Source organism: Tyto alba, unplaced genomic scaffold, assembly GCF_018691265.1.
Source record: "Tyto alba isolate M040663 unplaced genomic scaffold, T.alba_DEE_v4.0 Super-Scaffold_18, whole genome shotgun sequence".
NCBI lineage: Eukaryota > Metazoa > Chordata > Aves > Strigiformes > Tytonidae > Tyto > Tyto alba.
In genome coordinates this window covers 19,746,529-19,773,049 of record NW_024881280.1, presented here as the reverse complement: position 1 = coordinate 19,773,049, position 26,521 = coordinate 19,746,529, and the positions used below count along the sequence as shown (strand labels likewise).

The following is a 26,521-nucleotide window of genomic DNA, read 5'->3' as shown; positions in this document are numbered from 1 at the left end:
TAATGGATGTCAGAGCTGAGTGATTGCACTGATTATAGTGATTTATAGTTGCAACAAAACAATTTAAAACCATTCTGATTATTCATGTTAAAGATGCTTTATGTTTTGTTTACTAAATGTTTTATGTTCCCCCTCATGCCCCTCTACACACAACGAGACAGGTCTTCATGGAAAACTTGAAAGTTCTAAGATTTTTTATTGTTTCAGAGTAAGGCATTTCATTTTGTTTATAAAAAAAAAAAAAAAGTTTACCCAGTAGAAATGAAAAGCCTTAGGGTGGAAAGAAAACTTCAGTGGTGCCTAGTTCAAAAGAAGACGGAAATAAGAGGAAATAAGGCAAACTTCAAGCCACTTACCTTAGGGCTCCCAGTCCCTTCCTCATTCTCTGCAGACACATCAGTAGCCAGTATCTCTGCTTTGATGATATCCAGAGCCCTAAGAATCCAGCTGTGTTGCCGTTTGATTTGCCTCTGTAGTTCCTTCCATTGACTTGCAATCATGTGCAGCATGTCCTTCAGTCCTTCTCCAAAATGAAGGGGAAAAAAGTAAAAGCTGTAAACTCAACTGCATCTTTAAATATTATTCTTTATTCAGAGAATTAACAGGATATTTAAAAGAATAAAAGCAACAATAATTTTAATGTATGTTCTCAGCAACAAATCCAAGCATTACTATTGTTCATACTGCAAAACAACGCTCTATGTTCAAAACATTTCTTTTAGACATCATGTTCAATTTTGATTATGTTTCAGCTGACAATTTCAAGAAGAGGAAAAACTCACATAAACTGTGATTTCTATGCAGTAGGGAATGCTATGGTAATCTCACCCTCTAATATCTAGTCTTTGTCTCAAAACATTTCATAATCTTCCAAATACATTTTTTTTACCTCCAACTCCTGTATATATTTTCTGTAGTTTACACATTACCATTTTCTAAGTATACGATGACATGCACTACCCTCCTCTGCTATGACTTCTATACCTTTTTGGAACTATACATAGAAATCATCGATTTCCTATTGCTTTCACATTACACTGATCTGTCTGATGCTGTGAAACAATAGAGGCACAATGTATAACATGATCAGAAAACAGTAGACCAAGGGATAACTTCAACCTGGATGAAAAGCATGCTAAGTAGGCCAAAATTAAGATGGCATTCCGTAGCAGTATATGCTGATTAAAACCCTATTAGCATACAAGTCACGCACACATCTAAAAATATAGGGGGTGGTGGGGACAGAGAAAGGGAAATCAGTATCTCTCTCCCCCTCTTCTTGATTTAAGGCCTCTGCAGAAAAAGACAAGCCTAACCAAACGAGAAAATATTTTTATTTTTAATCTATTCCTCATAAATATATTAAATCTCATGTAAGAATTAGTTTAAGTGGCAAAATCAAGCTTTATCAATGCAATTACCCATGCAGAGTATGTAAAAATACATATATATTCGAAATCCTAATTCATTATCTTAATGTTATTTCCACAGCACCTACATCAAAGAATGTGTCAGTGTGAAGTTTTCAGTGATGTGATTTCAATTGAAACTCAGCTGAGCAGCAAGACCAAAATAAAATGAACAGACTATTTGCAGGCAGTATTTCATTTTATAAGTATCACTGCATTGTATGCAGTATATGAAACATTTATAAATCTTGAAGGTCAATCTGATAATGTAAATATTAATAATACATAAGGAAGTGAATATATGCAGTAATTTACAGCAATGCTTCTTCATTCTTTAATAGTCTGGAGACATAAAGACTTGCAATATTTCAGAAGGATTTACCTGATTTGTGAGATACAATAAGCTCAAGAAGTTGACGTCCTTCTTCTACCACTGCTTCTTTTAAGGCACAGTGGCTATCTACATTCAACTTAAAACTCTGCAAAAAAATTAAAAAAAAAAAAAAGAGAGGAAAAATCTCAGTATCAGACATTGGAGAGTCAGTTATCATAAAACACACGTACAAAATTACTTGCTGCTTTTTATCAAGACCCACATCCCCATTTACCCAATAGCCAAACTAATTTGTGATACTAAAAGCTATTGATATTTTGGATCTGGGCTCAAAATGTTTCCATTAGATCAGCAAAGTGCATCTGTGTTGAAACAGCTGACAAATCTAGAAATTCATTAGGTTTTATGAAAAGTCACAACCCGTAGGCTATATCTGGAGTAACAGTGTTCTATAAAATACACTAAATTTATGCCACCACATATGAGCTCTGTTTTTTTCAGATTTCTTTGAAATGTTGGTGATAGCACTATTTATGAAACCATAAAAAAATTACAGCATTGAATATATTGGCCTTATGTGCACTCATACAAATCTATTAATATTGTGTTTCTGAGTTAACTCTCATATCCGTTTTCAAAGAACAAATCAGACTGCTTTAGATCTCTGCATTCTTAATTTGCAAAGCAAGTATTTTTCATCCTTATTTTCACTAATATTTTTACTAGTTTACAAAGGATCTCTGCTTTAACAGTGATTAAAGTATTTTGTTTATTTTTTATTTTTTATTTTTACAAATTGCATTGAAAACTAGTAATAGAGAGAGGAACTGGAAGCATGATCTACTATATGTTATACCATTTCATACACCACTGATAACTTGGATGAATTTGTGAATTATTTGACAGACCTTCTCACTCACACTTGTGTGTAAGAAGGAGAAACAAAATACAATAAAGAAAGGGGTACTTGCTGTATTTAATCATAAATCATGTGCAGCCTTGAATACACACATGCAATTCTTGTTCTCTTTGAAATGTCTACAGAATGAATGAAAACATAATTTGACCCCTTGGAAGAAAAGAGTTTGCCTTCCCTTGGGAATGAGTTAACTGGCAGAGATGAAAGGAGACTTTGCAAGTGCACATTTGTAGCGTCTGGTTTTTATAAAACTTACACTTCTCCAAATACTAGTGACCATACTAGTAATGAAGTAGCAGATGCCACAAAATACTCAAAAGCCCTCGTTTCTTGGGGAAGTGACCATTTCCTTTCTTTCCTAACTCCTGTAGTCAGGCTGATTGGCGTAGCAGAAAAGAATATTGCCAGAACTGTAATAAAATGATGTTCTTTTACTGTATTTGTCATGGTTGAAAGAGGCATGCTGCTCAGACAGACTCTTAGCAGTCTTTCAGGCAGCAGTGTACCTGACAGTTTGTGACAGAATGTTTTTGAGAATTCTCCATTCAAATAAAGAACAATAAACAGGAATTTTGCTACCTTCAGCATTTTGTCTAGCCCAATTTTCCTTGTATGGGTATCTGAATATATTGTTTGGTACCAGCTGTTGACAACTGGGTCAGCCAAGAGAAGTTTAAAAGGAAAAATGATGCCTAGTTTATGTCTGGCCCTTTCTTAAATCTGGAGTTCTATGAACCCAAATCTAGAAGTTCTTTTTCCTTCATAAGAGCATATCTGAACAAGTACTGACAATATTTAATTTACTGTTTACTTAAAACAGGCTTGTACTGAATAGTTTGTAATCATGCACTTCACAGGAAATGCACTATGCGTGTGCCTCACACAGCAAAAGAGAACCTAAAGGACCTGAGAGTAGGTTGTGTAATTTCATATAATTGAAGTTGAGTATAGATGCAGCTGGATGTGGCAGTGTCTTGAGATGATGTGGATCTGTTTGATAGGAAAATTGGAAAAGATGAGGTATTCTTTTTCATTAGGAAAAAAAAAAGAGACTTGCTGTCCTAGAAAAGATTCATTTAACATAACGCACCAGATACTACAATACAGCTTGATTTTCAGGTGCACCTATTAACCAGTAATAATGTTAAACCGAAGAAGCAAAATATGATGAATAAAGATGGGGCCAAACTTTTGAGTTTTGACTAGCAATATTCTCCTTGTGCAAAATTCTGATTTTATGGATAAATTATGCATGGCACAAATACCGTGAACATACATGAAATTTAGCAGAAGTAAACTCTTATCGGTACAGAGGCATCAAAAGGAAGGAATCATTCATATAAGTATAAATACAAACAGAAGCAAAGGAAATTGTCAGTTGATGTAGTGAAGTATGCGTTTTGACTTTAGAATTGGATACGTATATATAATTTCTTACAGGTGCTAATTTCCTAAGAAAAAGCAACAAATGGACAAGGAGCAGTAGAAAGAATAGCCCTTAATCAGTGCATCAGTGCTCTTGGTTCTTCATACCTGCAGGGTTGAAAATGTGAAACATGAAAAAGGCAGACAGAATTGAAGATAGAACAAGTATTACATGTATATGCACTGGAGAGATGCAAATTTGCACAGCTAACGATAATATCAGACCAAATATTTGGAATGGAGGAGGACCTTCAAACACAGGGTTCCTCTCCCATCCTGGATATTTCCCATTCCCTACTGTTTATTTATGGCATTTGGAAAATTGTAACTCTAACAGCGTGTGACCCAGGTACTCTGCTCCCCTCCTCCTCTGATCTTCCCTGATAATGAATGGAGCCTTTGCATCTGAAGAGAGGAAAGAAGAGGAGGGAAGTCAATTAATCAAAGCCACTTTTCCAGACACATTTGCAGCTATGGAGCAGTCTAAATATCACACAAGAGCACATATACATTATGGAAAATGCATGTGCATTGGCCTGACAGGAGCTTTTTAAACAACACATTAATGTCATCCCTACCACTACAGTGTATATAATGCAGTTTACAAGCTGCAACAAGCAAAATTTCCTTATGAAGTTCTCTGCACTTTTCCCAGTCAGCATGCACCTATATATAAATATCAGCAGTACTTATTTAGCAAGAAAAGTGAGGCAGGAACCATGCAGTATTATTAAAGTTACAGAACTAACTGTAAATAAACAGGAACAAAGACTCCAAAAGTGGAAGTACAAAGCCCCAGGAGTGCTATCTTCTGTTGACTGTATGGGGCAAAGGAGCCCAGCTGTCACAAAATGAAGCTGTCCTCTGACTTTCAGGACACTGATTGATCCATCGGGCAATACTGCAGAACCTCCATGGGGAAAAAAGCAGCACCTCCTCACCTATACTGAACACACTGAAAATAAGAGAGCACATATAATAATCTCTCCCTCTTGGTTTATTTGTCTGTACAGCTAGGGATGAGAGAAATTATTTGAAAAAACCCTTCTTTGAAGTTCCCCTCAGGATTTATTTTATGACTGTAGATTTAGGTTTAATGACTGTAGATTTAGATTTAGGAAACTTCCATTGAGTAGGTATCCTACAGTATGTACATACTCTGATATGCAAACTTTCATTGGTTTGCAGCCCTCTGTTCTTAACAAATCTTTGTAATTTGGTAAAACACAACCCGGGTCTTGACCCATTCATATCTACAGTAACAACAGTCAACTATTAAATATTTTTGTTTCCAGAGGCACACAGACTTTCTATAAGCATGAATTTTTTTTTAAGTTACAATGTGTCCAACTAATTATTTCCAGTGTACCTTGTGTCTCTGAAACATAAATAAGCAACCAGATGTCACGTGAGCCTACAACGTACACATAAATATAGACTAGTTTAAGTGACACAGCAGTTTACACCTATTGCCAGATTAAGATACTGTATTAAAAGAAATAGTTTAATTTTCTCAGTCAATCATACTGTTAGCATGTCTGGTGTACTGGGGTACCCCTGAGACCTAATTTTCTTGAGATTAATTTTTTAATGTGTTTAAATACCTTTGAGAAAAATATCACTGTTTCTAGTGCATTTATTTTTTAGAGCAATGGTACAAACAATTAAAATTATCTAAGTAAACTATGATTTTAGAATTTGAAACAGAAAGCTTATATAAAATTTCCTAATAGTCATTGCATTTTTGGAGAAAACCACAATATTACTAAAATATGGACTTCTATATTTAGGTACAGTTGAATGTGTATTTTGCTAAGAATGTAGGATTTTTAATTATAATACTCACTGTGACAGATATAATTCAATTGTGTAATTTAGAGCAATGGGAACAGTTTCTGGTAGAAAACAGATGGGATTCTTTGACTGGGACAACCTTGGAAGGATAACCAAACTCCCACAAATACTATCAGCAATGTTATGTTTTGGATAGGGAGACAGTTTCAACACACAGCAAAGTTCCAAGAAAATGGAGCAACAAATGTGTGTCACTTATGTATTAAATATATCTACAAATAATCTCCAAGAAAAAAAAAATGTTGAAAATTTTATTTTTTTTTAATTACATTTTGTCTTAAAGTGAATATGACTTAAAACAGTTCCTGAAAATTTATTCTTATATTCTTAATATACAGTTACTTTTGCAACTGTATGATTCCTGGCACAGTTACCTCCCAATAGCTTGCTATGACAAAATACCAAGTTATGAAGTACTGAATTTAACTTTTGATTATGGAAAGGTAGCTTTATTTTTTTTTTCCTTGAGGGGTTCTGCCCACATATAAAGTCTCTGTATTGTCACTGCCTAGTATTTACAAACTCAAGTTAATAATCTAATAGGCCATGTATTAATGTAGTGGTATTTTCAGACTCCTGAACACTACCTGCCAATGACATTCAGTAAATCAAAAAAATAACTACCATGTAAGATGCCCCTACATTAACATGAGAATGGTCATATATTTAGCATTCTAATGACATAATACTAAATACATAATTAATTGGTCAATGATTATATAAAATAGATATTCATATGCAATTTGTACATGGAAAAAGATCCTATCTTCTATGAAACTGTGCATTTCACACATTACAGCTACAAATATATCATCAAACTATTTGACTTTTTAACAATTGTGAAATATCTTATTGCAGAAAGTCTCACATTTTTCATCAGGGATATAAAGCCTACTTAGTATTACTATAAGTCACTAGGATGTGTTTTCCTGGGAATTAAATGTTGCCCATGAAATGGTTCCAGTCAATGTCTCCTTTGTTCATGTTTTCCATAAAACCTAGGTGACTATACAGAATTTTTTATTTTCTTTTTTTCTTTTAAGCTGTATTTCTGAACGACATTCCATCTGTTAAACAGAACACAAGCACTATGGAATTGTTTTACGCAGCTCCATAGTCAAGGCTGATTTTTACCACAGTAGCAGGGATTCTACCTTTGCTTTCAGGGAGAACATGGTGAATCCTCCTCTGAAGCTGGAGCACACTGGGGGTCTTTTTCTTCTCTCCCTGAGACTGCAAACATACCCTCCATATAGCAACGATGGCCAAGGGGCCAATTACCACCAAATTGCTAAGTGAATCTCTAATGCCTAATACAATATGACCATCATTTTCCTTAGATGAACCACACACTATTTCCTCCTATAACCAGTGGGAGCCGGAAGATATTTTTTAATATTGAATAGCTAGAGGAAGGAAAATGTGGTCCTCTACCCTCTGCAACGAGAAAGCTTTAAAAGACAATTTCTTGGGTTTCTCTGGTAATTGCTTCTACTGGCATCTCTAGGCAGATAAAAATGAGCAAAATAACAATATCACTGTCTATGTCAATTCACCATATCAGATTATAATCTAAAATGGCTTTAAAAATGACATAAAACTGATCTGGGAACCTCACTACTGAAATCCTATAATCATCATCTCACTCTGGCATTGTGCCACTGTAGATGCAGATCAGAGGTAAGATGGTTGGACTGCTCAGACAATGTCTTTGTGTAAGTTTATCATTCATTGAAACATAATATTAACTGAACATTCTGAGTTCAAAATGTTTAGTAATGAGAAAATTATAGCGGTCCTGGGAATGACTTTACCTTCTGATCACTGATACGCATTTTCCACCTTTCGTTTGATTTGAATGCACTTTTTGTCTGGGAGGACCAAGCACTTTTATGAAGAGACAAACTGGTGGGAGTTTAGTGAAGAGCGAACAAACTATATTTAAAGGTGGAAATGGTGGAAAATTATAAGAAATAAACAAGACTGACGAAATGATGATTAAGCAAAAGGGCCATTATTATCTACTTATATTCCATGAATCTGAACAACAGGCAGAAAGAAGACTTATTAGCATAGTACAGTATCAGAGGGTATAGTAGATGGGACTAATGGAATTAAATTAGAAAGAGAAAATTTAAGATAAATACCAGTGAAATTTCTCCCGAAAGTCAGACCTATTAGATTGTGTAATAATCTCCTAAGGGAAATAGTGAAAGCCCTGATCCCTTGAGACCTTTAAATCTAGATTGGATAAAAATGTAGGAGTAAGGGCTGCAATGTAATGGGCTGACAGAGCAGTAGCCTGGGTCTTTCACATGCCACAGAATTTGTGACAGGCCAGCAAAACTAAATACAAATGGGCAGGATCTACTCCTGTAGTCCTACAGTAATTACTACTTTTGTAAAACCACCTCACCCCTTTCTTCTCTGTCACAGATTCTGCTGTTCCAGCATTAGGCAATCAGTGTTCTGAAATCAAAATTTCAGGGGAATATGTGGGAGATGCAGTTTCTTTTTAGATACGTACAGATATAAGGTTTTATGCAATTTAAAGGTGAACTAAAATGCCTCCTTAGCAAAATCTAACTAATAAACTGAGATCCCAAAATACTAACTCAATTAATCTGTAGAATTAAGAAATTTTTAAAAAAAATAAATCATAGGAGATACAAAGAAAAACATTTACCAATCAAGAGCTCCATGCATGCCCTGAATTTTCTAGATTTCTGCTGAAAGCTATGGCATTGCAAACACCAAAACACAGACAACTGCATTACTTCTAGTACTTAAAGTGTGAATGATATTATGCCTCTGAGAGGCATAGCACAGAGCCCATGGGTGCAGACAATAGCTCTTGGCAGGTAAGTAAAAGCAAATATAGTTTAAATGTTGCTGGAAATGTGCTTGTTTGTCCTTCGAGATCCTGGCATTATTTATATTCCTTTAATGATTTCCAATCTCAGAATTTTTTAAATTAAATTTCATTTCACTTTCACAAACAAATTACAGAGTACATGTATATTGATCATACCATCTTACTAAAATTTCAGGCAATAGCATACATTTTAATATACATAAAAATTACAATTAGTTGTTACAATGCTAAATTAGTGTAAAGAGAATGACCAAGTTGTCATTCAAAGACTAATTATTCTGCAATTGCTATATAGCTCTTAATTCAGAACTTATGTTAAATGCTTTTTCACTGAAATTTCCTGATCAATTTAGTTTAAAACATTTTATAATGGCAATTTGATTTTGTTATATTATAGGCACTGAATCCCCTGCACGCAAACAATTTCTTCTGCAGGCCAAGTACACAATGGACCCAGTGGAATCCCTAACTTTCACCACTCAAACTTGCAGTGTCCATGTTTTGGGATACCTCAGCACCCAAGAGTTTTACAGTTTTGGGTGGTGAGACTTGAGAGGACATGAACATTTGTAACACTGTCAAACCAAGTTACTTTATCTTGCTCAGCAGCACCCACAATTGCAACAGAAATAAAACATTTCCCAAAGTCTGAACAATCTGGGTTTTAATGTGGTCTACGACAGTGTTTGGCCTTGTTTTCTAAGAAAACCGTATCAGATATTTAATACACACTCAGAGGAATATACCACCCTCTATATCCTTGCATATAAAAGAATACTATGTGTTAAGGATCTCATCGCTGCCCCTTTCAAAGCAAAACACATTAGCTTAAAAGCATCATGGATATCAGTAAAAATAAAATTCTACTTTTTTTAAACCTCAAACATCATGAATTAAAAAAAAAAAAAAAGACAGAGCAATACAGTTGTTCTTGGGACACAAATCAAACTTGCTTACACACTATATTTCCACACATTTAGATCAAAAGACTTCAAATTCCTCACAAGTGATAGAGTTTAGATTTTGGACATTACAGTTTTCCCATCTCTGTCAGTAAAAGAAGCAGAGCTACTTTAGGATGGCATCCTAATATGCTTTGCCTCTGATTTAATGCCTTCGCTGTTCAGAGATTGCTGCAGCTCTCAGAACTAGAAAAGCTGGGACAGACTCCTGTGGAGCTAGTTAACAACTAATATGCTACAGTCAGGCCCAACAGTGCCGGCTTTTATTATGGGATCCTATCTCCCTTCTATGCACAACTATGTAAATTTGGGGTGGTAGCAAAGAGAAGAAAATGAGTCCTAGAAAGGTTTGACTCAATCAAAAATCAAAGTAAATGCAACATCTTTTTTTTTTATTCACAGCTGTACAAAGTACCTACCCAAAACTAGGTATCTACAAATTAGGAAGAAAGGTTTAGAAAAAAAAGTAGTACTCAACAGTATCAAGCCATTCAGTCTGTGGGAAAATTATTAAGAAATTATTGCTTATGCTATAGTCTTGCACAAAATAAACCTCCCAAGTGGGACTGTGTGGTAATAGCTGGTAGCAACAGTATGGGAGGACAGTATATGGACAGTTCTCTCCTTCATTAAAACACACACATAGCAATAACAGATCTCCATCACAACAGATCTCCTACTTCTGTGATGCTGGGAGCATAGCCATGTCCCACTCCTTCTCCTTACAAAGAAAAGATATGTCTCAGCTCTTCTTCATTGCAAGACCTTAGGGGAAACAATTTTAAATGAAGTGAAGCGTTTCTGTATTGGTCGGGACAACAGTACTCTGATTAGCAGGATATATACCTGGATTTTCTCTTACACACCTGATTTTTCTCTTATTCAGTCAACAAAAAAAGTCACTGAAATTCAAAAGAACAGTCCAAAAAGTTTAGAAACCTCCATTTTTTTCCCACTGCCAGTAACTGTACACTCTCTGGCTCCAGACTGTAACGTGGGTACAGTCAAATGTATTAAATGACAGCAACTTTTCCTTTTGATGTTCTTGGGCACTTTAACACAAGAAACAGAAAAACTTACATAGAGGTTATTGGGTTTACAGATTTTAAAAACTGAATAATAGTCACAACTGACAATATACATGCATTCCCTTTGTTTAAGGTTGATGTCTTACTTCCTATTAAGTCCTTTTATTTGCTTGTTTTATTTGAAATCTGCTGGGTGTAGTCTATATATCTGATTGGTATGTTCTGCAGACTGTTTCCTATATGAAAGGACATACATTCAGGAAACCGTGCATACCCAAAATACCTTTCAAGGTAACAGCATAAAATTCAGAAATTCAAACTAACAATAGGCTAAACAGATTCAAGTCAAAGTCCTTAGAGAAGCAAGAGATTAGTCCACTGATGGTGCTCAGGCTCTTTAGCACCCTCGTCCTGCAGACACTATTGTGTATTTCGAGGAAAAAATCTAAATTGGCTGCCATGGACATTGGAAATGCCCATATAGCAAAAGCACAATACATAACTTTGCCATTTCAGAGGTTTTAATACCTTTAATAAAATTACTGTTACCACCGCTACCACAAAAACAGCCAGCAGATTAGCCCCAGGCATGTGTATTTAACCTTATTTTCAGTGAGAACAGGTATTTAAAACTTCTCTAAACTGACATTTTTCAGAAAATGAGATTTTCCAGGGAGATGAGAATGATTTTTTTTTTCAGACGTAGCAGACTTGTTACAAACAAATGATCAGTTATCATGAGATATCACAGAAGCATCATTACTTCACCAATACAATTCCTTAAATGTGAAAATACAATCTATTTTCTGTATGAAAGCATTTGCTGTTTACAGCTAAGAAAGTGCTGAGCCATGATGTGGCCAGAAACATTTATATTGGAGACAGGAGAATTTTTATTTCATTTCTCTTTAGATAATAAAACTCTCAAAACTCCCATACCTTAAAAAGAATTTGGTTTTGGAATGGAGATGGCGTCTAAACTTCCTACACAGAAAAGAAGTAAATGCTAGTGTGGAACAACTTGTATAATTTGTTTTGAAATGCTCGTGATACTTTCAATATGATAATTTTAAGACTGTAGCATGTACAGTAAATATAGTGACTGAGAAGGGTGACATAATGGAACAATTCTGGGCTAAAAAGCACTTTAATATGACACAAAGCTTGTGACTAAATTGAGGTAAAAAATTACAGACAGGGATCACACAGTTTATTAGAAAACCAAGAAATTCTGATTGATGGAAATGATCATTTAGTGTAACCAAACAATACTTTGTACTGCAATGACTCCACACAATCCTAGCCACTTGTACTTTCTACAGAACAATATTAGCTATTTTAGTTACAACTAAGCAGAACATATATTTTTGCCTAAAAAAACAAACAAAAAAAAAAAAACAAAAACAAAAACAAAAAAACCTGCTGTGAACAACTAATTCTCTTCAAGGAGGCCATCCTCCTCCATTCTTTCCATGAGTGACAAACAATTCCTCTTTGTGCTATCTTTTTATTCTAAAGATATTTTATATCCACCATCACAATGAGAGTAAAGCAAAACCTTGAAAGCGGCCCTGTGGAGAAGGACTTAGAGGTATTGGTGGATGGAAAACTGACCATGAGCCAGCAATACGTGCTCACAGTCCAGAAAGCCAACCGTGTCCTGGGCCGCATCAAGAGAAGGGTGGCCAGCAGGTCGAGGGAGGGGATTCTCCCCCTCTGCTCCTCTCTTGTGAGACCCCACCTGCAGTGCTGTGTCCAGCTCTGGAGTCCCCAGCATATGAAGGACATGGACCTGCTTGAGCGAGTCCAGAGGAGGGCCAAAAGATGATCAGGGGGCTGGAGCAGCTCCCTTGTGAGCACAGGCTGACAGAGTTGGGGTTTTTCAGCTGGGAGAAGAGAAGCCTCCGAGGAGACCATAGAGTGGCCTTCCAGTCCTTAAAGGGGACTTATAAGAAAGCCAGAAACAGACTTTTTAGCAAGGCCTGTTGCGAAGGGACAAAGGGTAGTGCTTTTAAACTAAAAGAGGGTAGATTTAGACTAGATATAAGGAAGACACTTTTTATAGTGGGGGTGGTGAAACACTGACACAGGTGGCCCAGAGAGGTGGTAGGTGCCCCATCCCTGGAAACATTCAAGGCCGGGTTGGATGGGGCTCCGAGCATCCTGATCTAGTTGAAGATGTCCCTGCCCATGGCAGGGTGGTTGGTCTAGATGACCTTTAAATATCTCTTTCAACCCAAGCTGTTCTATGATTCTATGATTTGCTCTCCTCAAAATTGCAAACTTAAATGTAGGCAGGTTACAGCCATAGTCTTACTCAAAACAGCAAAAGGCAACAGCCACTTTGAAAGAGGACACATCATCATGAGAACCTCTGACCATTCTTTCGCTGGTTTTGAAGAAAAAATGCAAAAATCTATCATTACACTCTCTCCCTCTCTCTCCCTCTCTCCTTCTCTACCCCCATCCTCACTCTACTCAAGAATTCAGAATTTTAATCTTATGGAAATTCTGAAGAGTAGGATTGTTAGGACAAAAATGCCTGACTACTAGTTCAAAAATTTTAAGACCTTTCCTTAATTAATTTTATCTCCACTGAAAATATTGTTTGTCAACATCTACTAATAATGCAAGAAGGATTTTAAAAGTTCCATCAAATAAGTTTAAAATAAGATATTTTTGATTTGCATTTTTCCACCAGCAAACTAAAATGGTCAGGAGCAACATGGTCAAGAGCAATATTAGTTGAATTGATAAGAAAGTCTGTTTGGTGTCATAAGCAGTGCACTACCATCTAGACAGATGCTTTTAGCTCACAAGCTGCCTTCAGGATACTTTTTTTGATGAGAACTGATTTGCACACCACCAAGTCTATGCTTAGAGTCTGCTAGTAGCTAATTTTGATCAGGGTGCCAATGGGCAAGAATCAGCATAACAGAAAAGATGATCAACAAAAGATAAAGCGAATCAGAAACCATCTTCAGACGTTCCTTTTTGGTAAGGTCAATTAAGCTATCAATTAAGCTTCCATTAGGAAATAAGCATAATTTTTCACAAAATTCAAAACCCGCTTCACTTTTTTTCTCTAGTAGAGGTTGACTGAGGCCTTTGTGGCAAAGTAGACTTCTTCTGAAAATCACCCCTGTTTTATGAAAACATGTTAAGTGTTTATCACATGTGCCAGCTTGGGTGGCTGCCTGCAGGGGTGTCAGAAGTTCACCTGGTGGCAGCTCCATGTCAGCCCTCCCATAAGAATGGGAAACACACAGCTCCAAATCAGTTTCACCAATGTTACTCAGTTGTGAAGACATGTAGAATTGGAAGAATCATTTCAGTCACTATTCCAGGGGGGCTCTGAGAGCATTTTCATTGGTAGCTTTGTGCTTTGGTGTTATCTAAAATGAAGCATATAGCAAGTTCTGTTCTGCAGAAAATCAGGGAACTGCATTTTAAAATTTGCAAGAAAACTGTCCTCCAAGCTGACGATTGTCTATTTTGGCACATATTCCAGATGTAGACTATCTTTCAATTTGCAGGAAAAAATCACACTCTTTACCAAACTACATGGTTACACATCATGGCAAAATCTATGGAGTTTAAGTTGTAACTGTGATTTAAGAATGAAATTCCAATTTGTCCCACAGTTAATAATTAAAGTTGTGGTGTACCTGGGTATCAGGGCTGTGCCTGTGCATGCACACAGTGCACTTAGTCGTGAATTCCTTGGGTGGCCCAGGAACTCCCCAGCTAGTCTCTGCACAGCTGAGATATGGGCTAATTGGGAACAATGGACCAACTTGAGGAGAGGCTGCCTTCCACCTTCACAACAAAGTGCTTCACTAATTATTTCAAGAGCTGTGCAGATGGGACCTTCAGACATCACACAGATGCCCGCAGGCAGCTCTTGCCGGGCCAAGAGCAATAGACAGACAAGACACTACTCATATGCTTCAAAGTGCTGATCATCATCCTGGGTGGACAATCTTGTCAGACCAGGTATGAGAATTAACGAGAACAGAAGTTCATGGAGTTCTACCAATTTAAGCTGAAGATGTCATGCAAGGACGCATGTAATGGAGATTTGCATTGCCATCCTGATCAAGAGTTTTGACTCCTCATGTGAGCATTACCTTATGCAAATATTCTAGTAAGTTGATGTTATAGGTTTCTTGGGATGGGCTTTTTTTTAATAAACACACTCACTTTAAGCGTCTGTCCGACACCATTTCTCAAAATGTCAAAGATGTAGAAAGCAAGGCTGACTGAGGAGAGACTTTAAAATTCAACCCTTTATCAACAATTTACATTGGGACCCTAAAATAATAGTCAAGAATTTTACATACTGAAAAATCTGGAGGATGTTCACAACCTTGTCCTTGTCTCCTCTGCAAGACTTTTCCCAGCCAATAATGAGAAAGCAAACAAGTACATTTTTTCTATTTCCTGCTCCCGTATTTCCTTTTCTTAGATTTTGACAGCAGAGATTTAATTCGTGAATGCAAAATATTCTCTCTTTATGGCACTAATTTTGTTATTGCAACAAACATATTTCCAAGAAAACAATATCACAGGTGGTGAAATTGATAATTTGTGCCAAAGGCTAAGGCCTTGTTGCTACTAATAAAAATAAAAATACTAATCTACACCAAGTTTGCACTCTTTCTATAACCAGAAAATCTGCACCAGTGAGGAATCATAGTTATGAGGTTTGCTAGTGCAGATGTAGTATATAGAAAAGAACTGAACCAACACGTTTTCTTTGTTTGCTAGGTTAATTTGCTAATGGTGTCTGTACTATAAACCCATAAGTCTGGAACCTAGATTTATTAAATACCAAGCCCCCTTTCTTTCAACAAATCTTAGGTGAGTCTGACAGCATGTATAACCTGACCAGCAAAAGAAAAAAATGAACAGTGTAAGTACCCTCACAAAGACCTTGATCACTGCTGTTTTACAATGGTCAACCAAGGGAAATTTTAGCATTGAGCTTAATGTGAAGTTCATATACTTCTGTTTAAATACAGATTATGATTTCTGACAGACAAATGCTACTGAAAAGCTGTCAATCAAATTAATACAAGTAACTTTCTTCCATACTACAAATATGCTTTGTATTTTAATAGTTCAATTCTGCTGTGTAGAAACAAATATGATAGCGTATGTTTTATTAAACCCCCAAAAAAAGCCACTGTTACTTTTTTTCAGGTTGTGCAATGATTTTTTCACTGGCTATATATGCCATAAAAGTAATTATATCATCATATTGAAACTGAACTGTACTTTAGACATTTTACTTCTTCACAGAAGTAAAGAAAAAAACACTGTTTCATAATATAGTCATCTTGAAGCATACAGAGATTTTCTTACCCCAGAGATGTGCAAATATAGAAAGTACAGCTGGGAGGCTAAGTACTTACAGGGCAAAGTGAAATTGTACAGGTACCCACATACTCATTTATTCTGACTAACTCTAGCAATGAAGGAGTTGCCTCTCGGCTACTACTCCACATTCCAATATGATGGTGTTGGCCTCACCTCCCACAGAACCACAAGGCAAAGTTGGAAGTCATTTGATTGCAAAAAAAGACTGTGCTCCTCCCAATAGAAGGGGGAAAATAAATTTACTGTTTCAGAGACTCAGCCTGGTAATTGCCCTGTTCCAGGAATATGTTTCTTTTTGTCCAGTCAAAACTGAAAATTGCAATTCTACTCATAAACACTCATCTCTCCAAAAGTTTCATGTTGCAGAGTAAGAGGAAAACAAATTGAAATGACCGATGCCTTTTCTGAGGTCTGATCTCACGATGTGCTCTGTGCCTTCAGAGCACCTGTAAACATAATCTGAATCATGCTACCGAGTGTGAGCAGTTCAAGTCAAAACCCCAAACTCTGCCACAAAATCCTAAATCTGCAACGTGAGGCGAAATGCAGTGCCTTTGTACTGCATTTGACAGACTACCACAATGAGCACTTAAACTAGTGGCTGGCCATAGGCACGACTACAACAGAAATGTTTAGGAACAAAAGAAACGAGAGTTTTCTGTATAGTTGAAATTCTGAAGAGAGTGTTCAGTTTGGTTCTAACTGTATATGTGGTCAATGTATACTTAATTAATTTAATAACAGTCACTCCAGTATTACGGTAGGGTTTAGGATGACATTTTTTCCTGTAACACATCATGTGACTTCCTGGGACTGTCAAATAATTTTTCACCATCAGATTATTAGAGACTGGAAATGAGACTGAGCTTTGGGGGTAGGTGCTCTGATATGGGTTCTGCTGATGCACGGTTTTATCTATCTGGGGTGTCTATCTCATTAGCTCAGAATAGTGCTATCACCAGATTTTTCTCCAATTCATACCATCAAGAACCTAAGATTTTGGCAGAGGGGGAGGGAATTTCTTAGCTTAATTTTCCATTCGTTTTTTTTTTTTTTTTTTTACCAGATAGTTTACCTATTAAGGTACCTACCCATTAAACAGCATATACTGATCTCTATTCTCTACCTACAGAATAAAATTTTGCTATTCAGTATTTAATACCTGGTTTAATTTAGGTCTTTGTTTCACTTCCTCATAACCAGAAACAGCTCTTGGAATAATTCAGTGAAAGTCTCATGAGGTTTATCAAATATTTCTCAATGTATAATTCTAGCTTGTAATATATTCAGAAGATTATTCATCCAAGTGTTTTCTACTTCCACCCAATGTTTTAGCTTTTTCCACAAGAACAAGGTGACAGTTGTATTAATTACACAGCAGAAATGCACATCAAGTAAAATGATTGAAATAATTATTTCAAATATTTTACTTAAAGGACTCTGTTAAAACTATGGGAGAGAATGAGAGTTCCTCACTATTAAGAGTTTTGTTAATGTTACAGTGTAGTAAAAATCCTAGAACGATCAACAGAAAAAACATTATCCTTTCTCCTTCTGCTATTGCCATTTTTTTTCAGTTTGGAAGATAATTTCTGAACTGCAATGTAATTCTGGCTTTTAATTTAATTTGTACAAAGTTATCAGTACATATTTCAAACACAGAAAATAATTTGTTAGCATTTTCACTAAAATAAACTGCAATGCTGTAAATCTTACATTAAAATATAGATGCACACTAGTAATTAAAAAATAATAATCAAATAAAAAGCACAGCAGAACACTTCAATTACTGATAGTAATCACAGTATAATCTTGTCCTACCAAGTGTGTCTCCAGGTACAGTTTAAGGCTGTCTGTCTCTGCTTTAGGAGGAGTCCAATTCTCTGTTGTTTCCATGGCTTCATTTAACCAGTGAATGAATTCATCCAGCTTGCTTACAAACCCCTTACCAGATAAAAGAAAGAACAAGAAAAGCATATTTGTTAGTAAAATGGCAAACTGAAAAATGTGTGCTCAATGATTTTTTTAAGCCCGGAAAGTATGGTACAGGAAAATTTCGCCTTTTACAAGCATGCAAATTAAAAAAAAAAAAACAATTAGAAAGTGGCCTTCTAGTAAATAAGGAGCACAACGGTGTTTCTGGGAATAATCTAAGGTGATACACTGGGTCAGGACAATGTAAAATCCATATGACTGTGAAGATATGAGGGGGATATACAAAACGCTGCATATAGATTACAGTGAAAATTGTGCTGAAGACCTTGTGCTTGGCAGTCTGCATGTAGCATGAGCACTGTTGGTTGAAAAAAGTGCTGAACAAAGCTGCATTAACAAGGTATACATCAGTAGATTGAGGGAAGAAACTACTTGTCAAAACTTGGGCCTTGTGATTCCTGTTTTGGTTCGTAGGATGAGACTCAGAAGAAATCAAACAGTAGGTGAGGCAGAGTATATAGCATTTAATATAAATATTGCTGATTGCATATGAGCCACACAGATGGTGCTCCTGAGAAGGCAGGAGCTCCTGCTTCTCAGGAGCACCATTTATTTCAAGATTAGTACCAATTATATTGTCTGATTAAAAATAGTGCCCCTGAATTTACAAGATTGGATGATACTATAGGCACATACTGCGTACAGACAATTTTACCAAAGTCTTATCCACCACAAAGCAAGAAAATAAATGGAATAAACTGACCGTGATGTTTATAAGCACCCTGAGAATTAACTCTGAAGAGCAATGTCCATCTATTACAAGCATTGTAATACTAGATTAAATTTATGTCCAACACTGGTTGTGTTATTAGTTATTAACTATGAATTTCACAGCATGGTAAGAACCTTAATTTTCAGTTGGACAATAACTCTGTATACACACTCAGTATCTCACCACTTTATTTTTGGAATGATTTCTAGTAATTATTAGTCCATTTAGATAGCTAAAAGCAAGCTAAACATAAAACTTTTAAAGATTCCTGAGTGACTCAGGAGCACAAACCCCCTTCTCTAAAGTGACATGTGAAACTGGAATTCTAAACAAGACACAAACAGGAGTTTGCGCAGTTGGTGAACAGCTGCATTATGCAAAGAAGTGCAGTGGTAATCACCCAGACCAAGCAGAGCCACACTACCTTCAAAATTCATGGTAGCAGAGTCATTTTGGCCCAACGCTGCGCCAAGAAGCAAGGTCCAATAATCAACTCCTGGCTTCCAGCTGAAATGGCAGTGCTTCTGAACCAAAGCTAGCCTCTGGCATGATGCTCCAGTGCATTCTGCAGGCATGACAGCACTCACTGAGGCACTCTAAAGACTTAGTTTTAAACATTATTATTTTTACATGAGTTCCTACAAGTCCTCAGGATGAGAAACAGGCTACTGCCATCTCTATTCATGGAATCCACTGTATCTCAAAGCGTTAGAAGGAAGAAAACTGTTATTCTGCAGGTTTCATTGTAGGCTGTTTATTAGGACATTCCAGAAAGGGGAAAGTAAGACACAAAAAACAGCCCAGTGGATATGGTGACTGAGACAACATGCCTCCACTCTGGGGCAAGTAATGAAGGCAGCTGCATCTCCTCTCTGCCACAGCTGACAATGCCACAATGACTATGTTCCCCACATCAAGACAGAGCAGGGGCAAGATGTTCCCCTGGGTTCGTTGTTTGGGTTTTTTTTCCAGCTCACAGTGGAGCATTAGAGATGCCAGACTGGCAGAGGAGTGGGAGACGTGAGCTGAGGGGGAGAGGAGCAGGAGGAGTAAAGTCCTTCTAGTCCCTTCAATAAATCTCTGCCTGCATTTTAGCAATGTGCTGTCCTTGAGAGACAAGGTGATATGGTAAGCACAAAAAAATGAAGAAAGGCTCTCTCTTGTATATGCGTCATGTATTTTACGGGGACAGACACGTATAACATCAGCCTGCAGTACTCAATGTCTGTATGCCTTCAAAAGGGTGCTGGGAAATGTTGCAGGCTTGCACAACTCTAAAAAGCAACTACCAGCTACCGAGTTACTTCTGCCCACTCACAAAACGTGCCTGTGTTTTAATGTCTGCTACTTCACGGTGGTGCTTGGACACTCCCAAGCAGCAAGTGCCGGCAGCCGCACAGAGGGAGTGAGCTGTGGGCACAAGCGGACCCCGGCAGGGTGCAGGGAGCGCCTGCCGGCTAGTCCGGGGGCCTGGGAGAAAAAAAAAAAAAAAAAAAAAAAAAAAAAAAGACACAGGCTCCTATATAACCACAATGAGCCAAGTTATCTGAGAAAAAAAAAAAAAAGAGAGAAAAAGAGGTAAGGTTGCAAGCACCGGTGCCACCTGGCACGTTAGGATGATGGCAGGGGACAGGGTGCCCCAGAGGAGCCCCGCGGCTGAGGGGAGCACCGGCTGCGGCCAGCGCCGGCGGGCGATCTGCTGCCCGGCGGCACAAATCACAATAACCCTATCGTGGTTTTGTTGTTGTTGTGTTTTTTTGTTTTGTTTGGTTGTTTTGTTTTTTTTTTTTTTTTTTCCAAATTACAGCAATACAATGTTATTGAAACCGTTCAAACGAACCCATCTGTAGAAACCGAAGACAGCGGCGGGACGGGAGAGGAACGGCAGCCGAGGGGAGGGAAGGCGGGAAGCGAAGCCGGGGCCGGGCAGCGCGCGGCCGCCGGCGGAGGGAGCGCCACCCGCCCGCTCGCGCGCCGTGCCTGGGCCCACAGCGCCACCTGCCGGCGGCGCGCGGCGCTGCCCGACCGGAGCCGGAGCCGGGGCCGGGGCCGGGGCCGGGGCCGCTCGGTGGGAGCCGCAGTGGGAAGAAACAGCGAAACCGGCACGTCCCGGTGGCGACGCACGTCGCGGCAGAGCTACAGACGGGGTGGTTTAAGGCGTTGGAAGACGCGCAAAACAGAAAACCGTTTTTATCTCAAACCGCGTAAGACTGAATAGCTGCAGCAAGGCGGCTCCCGCTGTGTGCGTCACAACTTAACGATCAAGGGCCCCGTTCGGGATTTCGTTCACGGCGGTGCCCACGGGCCCACCCTCCGCACCGGCGCGGCCCGGCGCCCGCGGCCGCGGGAGGAGCCGCCCGAGCCCCCGCCCCGCCCCGGCCCGGCCCTGCGCGGGGGCGGCTCCGCACCGCGGGCACGGCCCTGAGCCGCCGCGGTCTCGGGGCTGCCGGCAGGCTCGGCCGCCGAGCTCGCCCTCCTCGCCTTTGGCTTTCCGCCGAGGCGCAGCTGGCGAAGGGCTTTGCGATGGCGGCCGGTTCTCGCCCGCCGCTGTGGCCTGGGTCTGCTGGGAAGGCTCGGCTCTGCTGGCCTGGGGGCCGGAGGCAGGAGCCAGAGGGTCTCTCCTGCCCTGGGGAAAAGCAGCTGCAGTATCGGTGGCCCGTGGAGCCCTCTCACACGTATAAATCTGGGTCCTCAATCTCCTCAAGAAGTCTCATAACAGAGGGGAAGTCCGAAATGTAACTTATCTTCGACTGAAGGGCCGCTGCCCTTCCACAGACTGACCAACGCAGAGCCATTGCTGTGGAGCCAAGCCAGCCTGCTTAGTTGGAACAGAATACAATTAATGATGTACGTGTATTCAGGGACATAAACTGCATTACGATCGTTGCTCTTCCCATCATTTACAATATTTCCCGGAATAGGTGTTTTAAATAAAAGCTCTAGACAATAAGTTCTAAAATACAATCGGGAAAAAACATCTTACAATGCAAAAAATCTACTGTGAGAGTCTGAGCGAGCATGAAACTATGCTTTGAAAAGACAGATTACAACATAAATTATATCAAAACAAAGGATGAGGCTTAATAATGCAATTCTAAATACAAATCCAGAAGTTCTCAGTGAAAGAAGTAAATTTATAGGATGACATTTTAAGCAACACAGGGTATTTTTCAGTTTTTTTCTTTTGTACAGATGCAAATGAAACCACTTTACATCTCTTCCTAGACACTTACTACCTTTCTGCTTTTTCTGTTTGCACTTATACTTGCCCCTCTCTAGACTTTTTTTTCATCGTTCTTAAGGTAGGAAAGGCTCAACAGGTGTAAACTTCAGTGAAGCTATGTTGATTTATACTAGTTCAGGGTCCGATCTACACAGTGTGACAAGTATTATGAAAATAGTGTAAAATCTACCCAACTCATGGTTTGGTAATGGGAAATGAAAGTATTTTCCATAAAAACTTCTTGGAAGTTGAAAACCCAGTCAGCCACACTGAAGCTAAAAATGACTGTACAAGAATTTCTCAGAGAAAAAAGAAGGGAACAGAGGAGAAAAAAAAAAAAAAAAAAAAGGAGGACCACTATAATCCACTCTGCCTTTTGACCAGCTGGTTCAGTTTTGCAAATGTAATAGTTTTGTACCGTGCTAACAAGCTAGATGTTACTAAAAAAACTCAAGCCCCTACATGACACAGCGTAAAGCTATTCTTATTCTATACTGCTTAGTACAGAAATAAATGTTTCTGGATTGTTATTGGGTGATTTGTAGCAACTTCTTCAGTAAAATTTGCAAATAACTATAAAGCTTTCTCTGTACCCCACGCATAAAATTCTTGAACATTTGCCTTTAAAACATTCAGCTTCCCATTTTGTTTTATGACAATTTTACAGATTTTCCCAGGGAGAGAAAGAAACTTCTAATCACACATCCCTGAACAAAGCTAGAACAAAAAGGGCTTCATTTGAAATTTGGCATGTACAAAGTTGTTTTTTGTGGTCTAATTCTATTTGCTCTGGATGGATAAGAATGAAGAAGACAGACAGTTGTAACTACCGGGGGGGAGGGGGGAAGCTGTAACTCAATGTGCCTGCTTTGGTGTTTTACAGAATGAAAATATACTTAATTCAATTGTTCTATAGAATTAAGGAATTAATTGACAATTTTAAAATAAATTTGGGATTTAACTAAATATTCTCAGACTTCTTCATTAGTAACCAAAACACTCAATTTTTTTGAGTTATAAGACATGAGAATTCACTTGCTGAATCACCCAGAAAGGACAGGGGTGCATCAGCTCGGAGGCCAAAGGCATATCGGGCCGAGGAAAGGTGCACCTGGCAGTGTGCCTCCCAGCCTTGCTCTGTCAAATATAAGGGCATACAAAAGATACGGATCCCCCAGCTGCTGCCCGGGGCTGCTGGGCTCCCGGCACCCAGTACAGCCAGTCACAGGATGGTGGGTTAGTCAGCCTGGATGTGTCTGGCATGTGGGATAACAGAGTGGGAGAGCAGCTGTGGTGGTGTGCTGCCAGTGAGAGAAACCCTGGAGCATGGCATCGAGGCCTGCAGAGCTGGTCAGATGAACAAGTCTCAAGTGCAATTCATTACATTTAATAGGACTATGTGTGTTCTGTCTATCCCAAGCATGTGTGAGAGAAATAATTCTTAAAATGAACACAGATATAGGCTGTCTTGGGCATCCCAAGCAGTTTGTGCCTGACTCCTTTTTTCTTGTTTTGCTAGATCTGGTTTGCATATTCCTCCCTACTCATGACAACTGTTCAGCACACCTCAGTGCTCACTCCCTGCACCCCGCTACTGCCTTTTGGCACGGCCCAGGACTGCCTCGCTCCCTGTGTGTCTCCAGCTTCCACAGTCCCCTCCTGTGCTTTCCCATTGAGCTTTAGAATCAAACCCCGTCTCTGGCCAAAGACTGGCCTCCTCTAGAAATAGATATCTATTAACTCCCTACTTCTGGTTGGCAGCAGCAGACTCGAGGCTGATGCTTACTGCCATCAGATGAGTCAGTCGGAGTTTTGGTACCCACTGACCCTAGCTACATGCTCCCTTGGAATTGGTGGCACAGCCAATGCTCATGATCAAAAAAAAGACAAAGTAGAGCCCAGGAGAAATGTTATGGGCTGTCAGCAAAAGAATGAGCAGTTGATCATCTTAAAAACTCCTGATAACAACTACAAAACTACTGATAACAACATAAGTACTCATGATACTGTAGAAAGGCTCTTGTCCCTGATGATATCTCTGTATATTCCCTTAGTTTATGAGGGGTGTTGCTCAGACATATTGTCACTAGGTTGCAATTTTCTGAGCAGGACACAACTAAGACCTCCCAGAAAAGTTTTACTGTCACAATCATGAATAAAATGCATGACTGTCAAGTGAATCACTTAAAATCATGCACAAATGACTCTCAACTAAAACTAACACCACTTCTTGCACTAGAACTTTTAAAGTTTCCTAACTTTATTTCAGCGGTTTCACTTTACTTTTACATTACAAGCTCTCTCTTCTTTTGGTCAGATAGGAAAGTAAACAGTTCTGGTGTTCAATAATTTTAGCACTTCAAATGATCTCATTTAGACTTTGAAGTTCAGCTTTCATTAATGGAATGGAATGGGAAAGGAGGAAGTTTCCATCTCAGCTGCAGCTATCACTTTACAAATCCAACTTTTATTAGACCACATTTAGAATGGAAACAGACTAAAGCTCAGTAGTATAATTTTGAGCTTTAGTCTAAGAGATAGCACATTTATGGTTACAAAAAAAAAAAAAAAGTCAAAAAAATTAATTTTTACTATATTAAGAAATGCAACTTTTTTTTTTTTTTTTTTTGGTATATTAAAAGCAGCAGTATCTTAGATTTTTTTAGTATATTTTTGTTGTGAGATTCTTTTAGATGGAGACTCTGGATATGTGGGCTTAAGGAAGCTCGCATTAACGTTGCCAAAATCATGCCATAAAACACAGAGGATACAACTGTGTGTAGTTAACACCATTATGAGAAGTTTTATAGCCCTAATCCTAGACCAAATTTGGGGTTTGCTTTTTATGAAAAAAAAATGCCAGATTTACTGTGTCTACATGGCACAGGTAAAAAAATTATTTCAGTATCTTTTGGCTTGTAATTTTAAGCTGTGCAGTTTTAATGTTGCTCAGTTTATTAGTCTAACAATTTTAATATAACATGCATGCTGGCTTATACTTAAGGCACTTCTGGTCATTGCATTTGTAAATGTACAAAGCCCTTCTAATGACTTGAACTAAGATTAGAATCAGAATAAAAGAGACATGCCAAACTATTAAATGTAAACATACTGAAATCATCTGCCATGGTAGTTAAGAGTAACGGTGGAAAGTGTAGTGTATTTCACAAACCTCAGTGTGGAAGCACCAGACAACAGTGCTTGTTAAATCACTACCCAGACCTTTTTTCTCTCTACCTTCCCTTTTATTACACAAAGGGAATTCTCTTCTTAAAAGAATTGGTTATGAGGCTGTGTGCTTAAAAATGAATGTCCAAGTTCATTGCAAGCAGACAGTGTTGTAAAGTTTGTTCCCAATTTACAAAAAGACTGAGCTCACAGAGTGGTCTGTGTACAAGGATGGTCCGGCTCTAAGGGCACTTCTATCACAGAATGCATTAAGAAAACCCTTTGTCTAACCACAAAAGGACTTGCATATTAGTCTCAGGAGGAACACGTTCCTGCCCATGGACTTTAGTTTCAAAAGGATAAAAGCACACTTTCTTCATAGGCAAAGGTAAAGCAAAGAAATCCAGGTACTCAAGAGGATGAGGCTTCAACAAACTGCCACGGTCAGTTTAATTGGAGTTAGACCCAGAGGCGATAATAAAACCATTAGCAGTACAGATGTTAGGGATCCCCAAGGAATCAAGATGCCACAATGGAAATATTCTTTGTGTGACATTGGCAAGATTCTGCGGCAGACAGTGACCTCACAGAAACATACAACTGACCGAACACATCAGCAGAAGGGCAATACTTCATATGCAGTTCAGGATACATTCATTCACAAACAGTTCAGAAATAGAATTTACCAGCTTTTTGCAAAAGAAGTGCCACATTTTCTCAAGAACCCGAATCTATGAGAATGTGGACAACACTCAGAGAGTTGCTGTCAACTGCTCAATGTCCAAGTGGAGACCAATGACGAGTGGCATTCCTCAGGAGTCAGTGCGGGAACCAGTGCTGTTTAACATCTTTGTTGGAGACATGGACAGTGTGATTGAGCGCACCCTCAGCAAGTTTGCCGACGCTTTGTGTTGCAGTCAACCCACTGGAGGGAAGGGGTGCCATCCAGAGGGACCTTGACAGGCTTGAAAGGTGGGCCCATGCAAACCTCATGACGTTCAGCAAGGCCAAGTGCAAGGTCCTGTACAAGTCAGGGCAATCCCAAGCACAAATCCAGGCTGGGCGATGAGTGGATCGAGAGCAGCCCTCCGGAGAAGGTCTTAGGGGTAGCAGTGGATGGAAAACTGACTGTGAGCCAGCAATGTGCACTCGCAGCCCAGAAAGCCAATTGTATCCGGGGCTGCATCAAGAGAAGGGTGGCCAGCAGGTCGAGGGAGGGGATTCTGCCCCTCTGC

General features: G+C 38.8%; 1 protein-coding gene across 1 annotated transcript in view; it reads right to left on the bottom strand.

Moving 5' to 3' along the window:
* Positions 1 to 26,521, bottom strand: part of AKAP6 (A-kinase anchoring protein 6) — a 295,063-nt gene that overhangs the window by 146,999 nt on the left and 121,543 nt on the right. The window contains 3 exon segments of the mRNA XM_042791037.1: positions 357 to 520; positions 1,792 to 1,888; positions 18,010 to 18,132. Coding sequence (XP_042646971.1) covers positions 357 to 520; positions 1,792 to 1,888; positions 18,010 to 18,132 — 384 coding nt within the window.